Genomic DNA, 12508 nt, shown 5'->3' on the forward strand with positions numbered 1-12508 from the left:
GTCTCCTCTTCTCTCCTAATACAGGTCCTTCTCAAAAAATTAGCATATAGTGTTAAATTTCATTATTTACCATAATGTAATGATTACAATTAAACTTTCATATATTATAGATTAATTATCCACCAACTGAAATTTGTCAGGTCTTTTATTGTTTTAATACTGATGATTTTGGCATACAACTCCTGATAACCCAAAAAACCTGTCTCAATAAATTAGCATATCAAGAAAAGGTTCTCTAAACGACCTATTACCCTAATCTTCTGAATCAACTAATTAACTCTAAACACATGCAAAAGATACCTGAGGCTTTTATAAACTCCCTGCCTGGTTCATTACTCAAAACCCCCATCATGGGTAAGACTAGCGACCTGACAGATGTCAAGAAGGCCATCATTGACACCCTCAAGCAAGAGGGTAAGACCCAGAAAGAAATTTCTCAACAAATAGGCTGTTCCCAGAGTGCTGTATCAAGGCACCTCAATGGTAAGTCTGTTGGAAGGAAACAATGTGGCAGAAAACGCTGTACAACGAGAAGAGGAGACCGGACCCTGAGGAAGATTGTGGAGAAGGACCGATTCCAGACCTTGGGGAACCTGAGGAAGCAGTGGCCTGAGTCTGGTGTGGAAACATCCAGAGCCACCGTGCACAGGCGTGTGCAGGAAATGGGCTACAGGTGCCGCATTCCCCAGGTAAAGCCACTTTTGAGCTACAGAGAAGCAGCACTGGACTGTTGCTAAGTGGTCCCAAGTACTTTTTTCTGATGAAAGCAAATTTTGCATGTCATTCGGAAATCAAGGTGCCAGAGTCTGGAGGAAGACTGGGGAGAAGGAAATGCCAAAATGCCTGAAGTCCAGTGTCAAGTACCCACAGTCAGTGATGGTGTGGGGTGCCATGTCAGCTGCTGGTGTTGGTCCACTGTGTTTCATCAAGGGCAGGGTCAATGCAGCTAGCTATCAGGAGATTTTGGAGCACTTCATGCTTCCATCGGCTGAAATGCTTTATGGAGATGAAGATTTCATTTTTCAGCACGACCTGGCACCTGCTCACAGTGCCAAAACCACTGGTAAATGGTTTACTGACCATGGTATTACTATGCTCAATTGGCCTGCCAACTCTCCTGACCTGAACCCCATAGAGAATCTGTGGGATATTGTGAAGAGAAAGTTGAGAGACGCAAGACCCAACACTCTGGATGAGCTTAAGGCCGCTATTGAAGCATCCTGGGCCTCCATAACATCTCAGCAGTGTCACAGGCTGATTGCCTCCATGCCACGCCGCATTGAAGCAGTCATTTCTGCCAAAGGATTCCCGACCAAGTATTGAGTGCATAACTGAACATTATTATTTGTTGGTTTTTTTGTTTGTTATTAAAAAACACTTTTATTTGATTGGATGGGTGAAATATGCTAATTTATTGAGACAGGTTTTTTGGGTTATCAGGAGTTGTATGCCAAAATCATCAGTATTAAAACAATAAAAGACCTGACAAATTTCAGTTGGTGGATAATGAATCTATAATATATGAAAGTTTAATTGTAATCATTACATTATGGTAAATAATGAAATTTAACACTATATGCTAATTTTTTGAGAAGGACCTGTACATGGCAGTGTCTCCTCTGCCCTCCTAATACATGGCAGTGTCACCTCTGTTCTCCTAATATATGGCAGTGTCTCCTCTGCCCTCCTAACACATGGCAGTGTCTCCTCTGCCCACCTAATATATGGCAGTGTCACCTCTGTTCTCCTAATATATGGCAGTGTCTCCTCTGCTCTCCTAACACATGGCAGTGTCTCCTCTGCCCTCCTAATATATGGCAGTGTCTCCTCTGCTCTCCTAACACATGGCAGTGTCTCCTCTGCCCTCCTAATACATGGCAGTGTCTCCTCTGCTCTCCTAACACATGGCAGTGTCTCCTCTGCCCTCCTAATATATGGCAGTGTCTCCTCTGCTCTCCTAATACATGGCAGTGTCTCCTCTGCTCTCCTAATACATGGCAATGTCTCCTCTGCTCTCCTAATACATGGCAGTGTCTCCTCTGCCCTCCTAACACATGGCAGTGTCTCCTCTGCCCTCCTAATATATGGCAGTGTCTCCTCTGCTCTCCTAATACATGGCAGTGTCACCTCTGCCATCCTAATACATGGCAGTGTCTCCTCTGCTCTCCTAATACATGGCAGTGTCTCCTCTGCTCTCCTAATACATGGCAGTGTCTCCTCTGCTCTCCTAATACATGGCAGTGTCTCCTCTGCCCTCCTAACACATGGCAGTGTCTCCTCTGCCCTCCTAATATATGGCAGTGTCTCCTCTGCTCTCCTAACACATGGCAGTGTCTCCTCTGCCCTCCTAATACATGGCAGTGTCTCCTCTGCTCTCCTAACACATGGCAGTGTCTCCTCTGCCCTCCTAATATATGGCAGTGTCTCCTCTGCTCTCCTAACACATGGCAGTGTCTCCTCTGTCCTCCTAATACATGGCAGTGTCTCCTCTGCTCTCCTAACACATGGCAGTGTCTCCTCTGCCCTCCTAATATATGGCAGTGTCTCCTCTGCTCTCCTAACACATGGCAGTGTCTCCTCTGCTCTCCTAATACATGGCAGTGTCTCCTCTGCCCTCCTAATACATGGCAGTGTCTCCTCTGCTCTCCTAACACATGGCAGTGTCTCCTCTGTCCTCCTAATACATGGCAGTGTCTCCTCTGCTCTCCTAACACATGGCAGTGTCTCCTCTGCCCTCCTAATATATGGCAGTGTCTCCTCTGCTCTCCTAACACATGGCAGTGTCTCCTCTGCCCTCCTAATACATGGCAGTGTCTCCTCTGCCCTCCTAACACATGGCAGTGTCTCCTCTGCCCTCCTAATATATGGCAGTGTCTCCTCTGCTCTCCTAATACATGGCAGTGTCTCCTCTGCCCTCCTAACACATGGCAGTGTCTCCTCTGCCCTCCTAATATATGGCAGTGTCTCCTCTGCCATCCTAATACATGGCAGTGTCTCCTCTGCTCTCCTAATACATGGCAGTGTCTCCTCTGCCCTCCTAATACATGGCAGTGTCTCCTCTGCCCTCCTAATACATGGCAGTGTCTCCTCTGCCCTCCTAATACATGGCAGTGTCACATCTATAACCCTAATACGCTAACACTGGCAGTGCAGACTGTGACCCTGATTGTAGCAGAGCCGGATGTCTATGTGAGCAGTACCTGAGGGTTAATTCAGAGAGGCATGGTGTGTGGGAGGAGAGAGCTGTGTGAGGAGGAACACTGGATCTGCTCAACTTGTCACAAGTGACAGGAAGAGAAGAAGTGTAATGTTCGCCTGAGTGCCAGGCTGTAAGAATAATAGAAGACGGCTGCAATGTGTGAGGCACAGGGCACAGGTGCTGGCACAGCCGCAGTCTGGGAGGTGTGCTGGGGTGGAGACCAGTGATCAGCCCCATTCCAGTATGGGATACAAGCGGAGTGCTGGGACAGCAGAGCACACAGACCACACCAGCATCTTCACCATGGGCACTATTGGCAAGAAGAAGGGCATCCAGTAAGTGACCAATGTGTGCCTTCTGTGTAATATGTCACTGTACAAATAATATACATGTAGTGATGCCCTAGTTATAAAGCATGTAACATCTGTACATATAATATACATATAGTTATGTCCTTACTGTAAAGCATGTAACATCTGTACATATAATATACATGTAGAGATGCCCTTACTGTAAAGCAGGTAACATCTGTACATATAATATACATATAGTTATGTCCTTACTGTAAAGCATGTAACATCTGTACATATAATATACATATAGTTATGTCCTTACTGTAAAGCATGTAACATCTGTACATATAATATACATATAGTTATGCCCTTACTGTAAAGCATGTAACATCTGTACATATAATATACATATAGTTATGCCCTTACTGTAAAGCATGTAACATCTGTACATATAATATACATATAGTTATGCCCTTACTGTAAAGCATGTAACATCTGTACATATAATATACATATAGTTATGTCCTTACTGTAAAGCATGTAACATCTGTACATATAATATACATGTAGTTATGCCCTTACTGTAAAGCATGTAACATCTGTACATATAATATACATATAGTTATGCCCTTACTGTAAAGCATGTAACATCTGTACATATAATATACATATAGTTATGCCCTTACTGTAAAGCATGTAACATCTGTACATATAATATACATATAGTTATGCCCTTACTGTAAAGCATGTAACATCTGTACATATAATATACATATAGTTATGCCCTTACTGTAAAGCATGTAACATCTGTACATATAATATGCATATAGTTATGCCCTTACTGTAAAGCATGCAACATCTATACATATAATATACATATAGTTATGTCCTTACTGTAAAGCATGTAACATCTGTACATATAATATACATGTAGAGATGCCCTTACTGTAAAGCAGGTAACATCTGTACATATAATATACATATAGTTATGCCCTTACTGTAAAGCAGGTAACATCTGTACATATAATATACATATAGTTATGTCCTTACTGTAAAGCATGTAACATCTGTACATATAATATACATGTAGAGATGCCCTTACTGTAAAGCATGTAACATCTGTACATATAATATACATATAGTTATGCCCTTACTGTAAAGCAGGTAACATCTGTACATATAATATACATATAGTTATGCCCTTACTGTAAAGCAGGTAACATCTGTACATATAATATACATATAGTTATGCCCTTACTGTAAAGCAGGTAACATCTGTACATATAATATACGTGTAGCGATGCCCTTACTGTAAAGCATGTAACATCTGTACATATAATATACATGTAGCGATGCCCTTATTGTAAAGCAGGTAACATCTGTACATATAATATACATGTAGCGATGCCCTTACTGTAAAGCATGCAACATCTGTACATATAATATACGTGTAGCGATGCCCTTACTGTAAAGCATGCAACATCTGTACATATAATATACGTGTAGCGATGCCCTTACTGTAAAGCATGTAACATCTGTACATATAATATACATTTAGTTATGCCCTTACTGTAAAGCATGGTTTATCCTTATATATAATATACATATAGTGATATCCTTACTGTAAAACATGTAGCATCTGTACATATAATAAACATGTAGTGATGCCCTTACTGTAAAGCATGTAGCATCTGTACGTATACGTGTAGCAATTCCCTTACTGTAAAGTATGTAATATTTGTACATATAAGTTACATGTAGCTATGATACTAAATAGTTACATAGAATTCTTTTGTAACATATTTATGAATATGTTGTTTTTGTATTGAATTATTTGTATTTCTTCTTTTCATATAAAACCCAGTAGGATTGAGCAATGATAGACATGTAGTTTACACAGATGTGTGTTTTGAGACCTCTGTTACTGTGCATATAGCATGCATGCAGTGGTGCCCGAGCTGTGAAGCATGTAACCTTTACATATACATGTGATTTCCCAGCTTAGTATTAGGAGTCCTTTTTATTACACACATATTACTGTACATATATTATGCATGTGATTTCACTTTTATATTATGAGACCTTTATAATACATATATATGTAAATGTACAAATATTAGATAAGTAGTGCTGCTTTTGCTGTGCGTAGTAAGACCTTCATATTACACACACACACATATGTTAGCATACGTATATATTACTTGTGGTGCACCTGTAGTGTATGCATTGCATACACAGTTATTGGACTGCTGTGCTCCACATATACTACACATGATGTGCTGGATATTGTGAGACCTTTATTTTACAAACATATGTAAATGTACGTATATTATACAGGCGGTATGGCTGCTGAATTCATGGGTGCGTCTGATCTTCTGTTTATTGTCCACCCATATATTATCCACATACATATTCATGTTTGTCCTTTGTATATTATGGGCTCTATGTATATATTTATATATATTGGTGCTAATACATTCCTAATATCTGGATATAGTACGTGAGCAGCAGGCGGTGCTGTGACTCGTGAGCTAAAACTCTGCAACAAAAACTCAACTTTACACTTTCAGATTTAGAACCAGTCACAATGGCTCAAAATACAAAGCTGTGCATAGCCAGACCCCAGGTGAGAATACAGTAAAGCCGGCCGTACACTTTAGATGGCTGTTCATGTATTCGGCTTTCATCTTGGCCAACCCTCTAATGCACAGGCGCACACACTCTGCCGAGCGCTGCTGTGTTGTCTATGAGGAAGCCATGTCGGCCAGCGGCTTATCTCCAGGAGAACAATGCCATCAGCTGTCTGAAATCTAACATATGCAAATGACATCGCTCCCAACTGGCACCCCCAATAGATATTAGACCACCAACATGGACAGGTTCAGCTAGCATTGGTCTAATGTCTACGGGTCTTTAAACATGCAATTACACATATAGATATCTGTTCAATTTCTATCCAATCAGACCAAAATTGCTGAGCGTAAAAGCCCATTTGATCTCATTGAAATTTTTCTCATCCGCTGGAAAATTGATCTGACCTGCTAAAATATTGGCCTGCTAAACAGAATTGGCAGGATTCACTAAGGATGGCAATACGCATTAGATGGCGGTCGACTAAATGCTGCTTTGACAAATCGTTCAGCTGACCGTCATCTCAACTGTTTCGCCAAAACGGAGAAGCACTCGTTCAGCAGTTTCGGCAGTCCGAAATCAGACATGCCTGATTGTCATCACACCCGGCCGAGAGGCAGCCGGAGCCCCCATATACAGTCAAACATCAATATCAGTGGGTTAGGTCAACATTTGGTCTGTATAGGGGCCTTAAAGGGAACCTGTCAGCAGGATTGTGCACAGTAACCTACAGACATTGTCAGGTCGGTGCCGTTATACTGATTAGAATGATACCTTGGTTGATGAAATCTGTCTTGTGGTTGTTGTTTAATCTTTGTAGTTTTCGGTTAATGAGATTCTCGTGCTCCGTGGCGACCTGTGGGCGGGGTTTTATATACATATTCATCTGTATGGCTTCTGACAGGTGACTGATCCCTCATTGACCTGCCCCCTATTTTGCATACTGCGTATAATATGTTTTGAAAAAAAAAAACATTCACATTCAGCAGGTAGGTGGCGGTGCCTGCGCTGTAGCATGATCGCATCTATAATGTCCATTTAAATATTTTATTTAAATATTATTTACATTTTCTGACTTTAGGATCCACAGCTTTCCATAATGCATCTCAACAATATCTGAAGTTGTGTGCAGGTTCTTGTATGATACAGTTAATGTTTTGGACCACAGATAATATAATAATAATGTGAATTGGTGCCATCTAGAGCCAGGCTATAAATGTTTAAGCCAGGGCACAACACAACAATGCTGGGTACAGTATCTCCGTTCACAATGGAGGGTAGGTGGTGACCTTTAGCTTAGGTCCTGTCTATTTGGGGCTGCTTTCCATGATAAGGATTTAGTCTCCATTGCCTTTCCTGGCAGAATTCTCCTTGGAATTGTGTTAGCAGTGATATGATTGCATTGTCTCCTCTGGCTCGGCCTTACATCCCCAGAGCCGCTATATATAAAGTAAAAACAATCTACTACAGATAGAGCCGCTATATAGAAAGTAAAACAATCTACTGTAGATACAACAGAGAAAGAAAGAAAAAAAAAAAAGAAATACATTAATTCTATTAAATGCTGATTATTATTATATTTATTTTTAGAATTGTATCAGTTTTATTCTTTAGTCCCAGGGCTTGTGTCTGTAATACAGGTGCACAAATCACTTGTAATGCTCTAGACTAGTGAATGTTATATACTGGCAACAGCCGTTTCGCACAGAGCAGTTGCTTCTTCTTAGTGCCCAGGTTCGGGACTAAGAAGAAGCGCCTGCTCGGTGCGAAACGGCTGTGGTTATTATATACCATTCACAAGCATGTTGTTTTTTTATCTACTTGGAAATAAAGATTTCTGAATTTTGTACACGTATGAGTGCCATAATTTAATTTCTTTCCTTCTACAAAATTATTTATTAGTTCCACTATCTGCCATTGATTGATCAGGACGAATTGTAGAAATGATGGGCTTATTTTATATATACCCAGATGATTGAATGTCCAGTACATATTACTTAGTATGTACTCAGTAAGAGGAACCTCACATCAGGCATTCATGGTCCGTGTATAGACCATGATATCTGGACCATCCGCAGATCTCCTGATGCACACATGAGACTGTTGCATGGCATCAGTAGAAACCGACCTAATAGTAGAATTTAATCAATCTTCTATACAATAAGACTACGATGCCACAATCATTTTTTGTCACACATTTTCTGAAGGCAAATAGAAGTATAGGTCAAACACGTAAGACATCGGTAAAGAAGATACTGAATTCACCCTGACTGGCATGATATACTCCAGTCTTGATAAAATGTCAGTTATTGTAAGATTTTCCAAAATCTTTAAAGGGAATATGTCAGCATGTTTTTCTATGTAATCCGAGAGAAGCATGTGATAGGGATAGAGGCATGATTTCACCAATGTATCACTTTTGGTCTGTGTGCTATGATTTCAATACGAGTGTTCTATCAGCAGTAGATTACAACTGCCCAGACTGGTGTCTGGTCCAATAATCCTCTGATTAGCAGCACACTGTCAACAGACAATGTACACAGAAAGCTGTGGTGTGGGTGGGGCAGCTTTCTGAGCTCAGCTACATCCAAAAACCCTGGACGCGTTTCGAACACGACGTATGTTCTTAAACTTAAAGAACTTTAGAACACGCGTCGTATTCAAAACGCTTCCAGTCTTTTTTCACCACCCTCTCTTCGGATGATTCCGACAATATACTGTATGTCAGAGCATCAATTCTTTTACATGATTAACAAATAAAGATTTTTTTTATTTTATCAGTTGAAGCTGGATCCTTCCTTCCTCTGCAGAGGTGCTGCTTTTACTCGCTCCGACACCCTACAGACGGAACGTGTCCCAGTGTGCTGCTGTGTGTGGGGTTCATCACACTTACTTGTGACCCAAAGGCCTCCAATGGCTCCTGGTTTTAATCTTCTAGAGCCTTTGCAGCAAACAATCCATGGGACACTGAATTTGTTAAAACAATCAAATTTCTACCTGGCAGCCTTCAGTCATTGCAATCAGGCATATAGGATAGGACCCAATGGATTACACACTTTCTCAAAGGTATCAGACTTAACTTCAGCCCTAGTTCTCAGTCTGGGTAGAACATCCCTCTTGCTAACTTTTCTAGCACGAGGAATTCTTCTCAACCACTAGCAGACCACCCGAATTCCTTCACCTCCCATGCAGGCATAGTGTGCCCAAGGGACCTGATGTCAATCTCGAGGTTCCCAGGCCGACAGATGGACTCACATGGAAGGGTTCTTTGTCACCCATTGCCCCGAGTAACCGGCTCACGCTGACTCTAGCAGCCTATCTACCGTGACCGATCCTGTCAACTGATCACCTCTCCTCCAACTGAACTTGACATTTCCTGAACTTGGTACTAACTTCTAGCTCTCCCTCCCTAATCTTGGTCGGCCATTACAGTTACCCTGCAGCCCCAGGGGATTTTGCTCTCAGATAAAATACATAAATTTAAAATTCATTTAACCACCTGGGGTGTCAGGGAATAGAACATCACCTCCACCACTCCTACAGATGCAGTGTGCACATGACCTAATAAATGCAACGTTCCGGGATGCCAAATACAAGAACCTGAAATCTTCTCCATCTACTACTTTGCAATTTTTTTAAATACTGAAATAGTCATTCTGTACCAAGTCACAGAATCCTTTCATTCCCATGTTGACTAGGTTATATGGCGGCTGTAGGTCGCAGTGACATGATGCCCATGATGTTGTAACATCACGTGACCTTGTCATCCAGTGGCCGCAGGTCCCAATGCTATTTCATCAGAAGTGACATAACATCCTGCAGACACCGGACGACCAAAGGAATACATTGAAATAGGTGACTTTGCCCATTGCTATGGGAAGATACTAACATTTTATAAGTCTATTAGATATTTTATGCTACAATTGATGGTTTATATAAGCCGATTTTGTAACAATAGTGTGATATAATGAGCATCTCGAATGCTTTTGATAGACAAAATATCTTTTCTTTTGACTTGATTTTGCAGAAAAACTAGGAGGGGACACATTGCAGCAATTAACAAATTGCGGACAAATTACAAAACAAATCTGCAAATTGCCTCTTCTGAGAAAAAGAGGACTTAAACTCTATAGCGCCACCTGTTGGAAGTAGCGATCCTACAAGTTACAATCAACTCTTTAACGAGTCGTGCAATATGACTTAGGATAAAAGCCAAATTAGTATCTCAATTCGCAGACACGGTGTTTCGGGCTGTTGGCCCTCGTCAGTGCGAAGCATGAGAACTAATTTGGCTAGGTGAGAGGCTCTGGACTGGGGTCTAAGGGGTATCGTTTCTCCTTATGGAGAGTGACATACCATCTCTGAAATTTATGTGCCAAAATACTTTGGAAGGCAGAGAAACGGTGGCCCCAGCCCCTTCTACGAAGACAGGTCGTGACTTGGGGCTGAGTAACGAGTCTCATTAGAAGCCAATTGTGATGGTGGCATCTACTCTGAAAGAGCCCCAGCTAAACACTGGTGGTAAAGAGTTGCGTGGCATGCAGGGCAGAAGCGCTCGGAGCGAACATGGATGTGTGATATATGGCAATTCTCAGACACCTTTTCTGACCAAAATTACTTGAGTAATTTGCTGTTTCGTGACCAAACTGCAATTTTGCTGTAAACTCCCCCCCCCCCCCAACCAAATGGCGGAGAGGTCGCATTCAAGTCACAGTCTTGTACAACTTGTGATCAGCGACAGAAAATCCAAAACATTTGCAACTCTGTTGGGAAGTTGGATTATTTTGTGACCTACCAGCAGTAGAAAGTAATTGTAATGTGGTCAGCAGGCTGATGCATGTTTTTTTTCACTCATCAATTCTTGAACAGGAGAGTGATCCTCAAAATGCGGCATGACAGCGAGAGGTGTACCGTAGTATTGCGGCATGTTTTTTTTTAACAGTTATGTCTATGGAAAATGGATCCATTAAATTAGCCACCCGTTTTTCTTCCATTTTGAAAAGGAACCGTTTCTTGTTTACTGGATCTGTCTCAAATGGAAGAAAAAAATGATGGCTATTTTATGGATCCGTTTTCCATAGACTTCAATGTTAAAAAAAAATGGTTTCAGTTGAAATCATGGTTGTTTTTTTTGCAGGACAAAAACGTGGACAACTTTTATGACAATGGCTTGCTACTGGATCCGTTATAACAGATGATTACTGGACATATGAACATAGCTCTACATTATATTTAATTAATACTATGTAAGAAGAAGCGGCAACACTCACCGGTCCTGTGTGGTCCAAGTTTTATTGATAAAACACAAACATGATATCTTCACGGCATCGGGAAACAGACGAACAGGGAGGTGAGCAGGATGTGACGACGGCCGTTTCGCGCCGACAATAGCGCTTCCACCCGTCACCCGTCACATCCTGCTCACCTCCCTGTTCGTCTGTTTCCCGATGCCGTGAAGATATCATGTTTGTGTTTTATCAATAAAACTTGGACCACACAGGACCGGTGAGTGTTGCCGCTTCTTCTTACATAGTACCAGTGGCGTGACTTGTTTCCAGCGTGCACCTCGACCGGAGAGTCGGACCCATAAGAAGTGACACGCACACTGTGTATATCGCTGTCGGTTAAGGAAGGGCTGTGCGGCGGCTTTTGCTCTAGATTGCATTATATTTAATTAAGCATGAAAAATAGTTTTTAAAGGGGCAGTAAAAAAATAAGTTAATTAAAAAAAAAACGTGCAACATTTGTATAAATTATCTCTGGTTTTGCAAGTCAGTGCACAGCTTCATTGACCTGAATGGGGCTGAGATGCAATGCTGCAAACATCATATGGTATAACACTGTTTTTCGGAACAAAAGTGAGGTTCTTCTAGTCCTGCAAAAACTTTTAACACCTTTTAGGTTGTCATGGAAGACATCATCATCATACAAAACATTGACCTGTTACTAGAAACTCTGAGATATGACAACAGGGCAATTCCCTGCCATTTCCCTGAGAATCTCTAAGCAGAATACAGTCTGCCATGTACAGCAGCATATATTCTGCAGCAACTCTTTTCCTGAAACTCCTCCTTTTACACAATTAAAGGACCCAGTCCAATGAATAGTGGCGACGGTGCTCTATAATGACGTGATCTGAACAGATTTAATAGAACACGTGCAATTTTCCCAATAAAAACTAGTTATTTAGTTGTCTCCAAGGTGATTATAGAAATATTTTGTTGAGAAGCTTTTCTCTAGAATAAGCAGAATTAGAACGTCACCCTGTCTCTGGCGTTTAGACTTCCTGCACATGATTCATTCTTCAGCGCACCTACAAGGAAGCGATACTGTGCTGCTCGCTAGATCCTGCATGTTGAGGTGTGTTCTGTTCTTTTATGGAAAT

At 41.4% G+C, this 12508-nt stretch overlaps 1 protein-coding gene across 3 annotated transcripts in view; it reads left to right on the top strand.

Annotated features, from left to right (window-relative positions):
* The first annotated feature begins 3227 nt into the window (after positions 1-3227).
* RASGRP1 (RAS guanyl releasing protein 1) overlaps positions 3228-12508 on the top strand; it is a 67797-nt gene continuing 58516 nt past the window's right edge. Inside the window, exon 1 of one of the 3 annotated variants that reach the window (XM_069732478.1) lies at positions 3228-3534. In XM_069732478.1, the coding sequence (XP_069588579.1) occupies positions 3443-3534 (92 nt within the window). In that variant the 5' untranslated portion in view covers positions 3228-3442. The remainder of the gene's footprint in view (positions 3535-12508) is intronic. The other 2 variants (XM_069732484.1, XM_069732488.1) reach the window with 2 other exon arrangements.

This window comes from Ranitomeya imitator, chromosome 1, assembly GCF_032444005.1.
Source record: "Ranitomeya imitator isolate aRanImi1 chromosome 1, aRanImi1.pri, whole genome shotgun sequence".
NCBI lineage: Eukaryota > Metazoa > Chordata > Amphibia > Anura > Dendrobatidae > Ranitomeya > Ranitomeya imitator.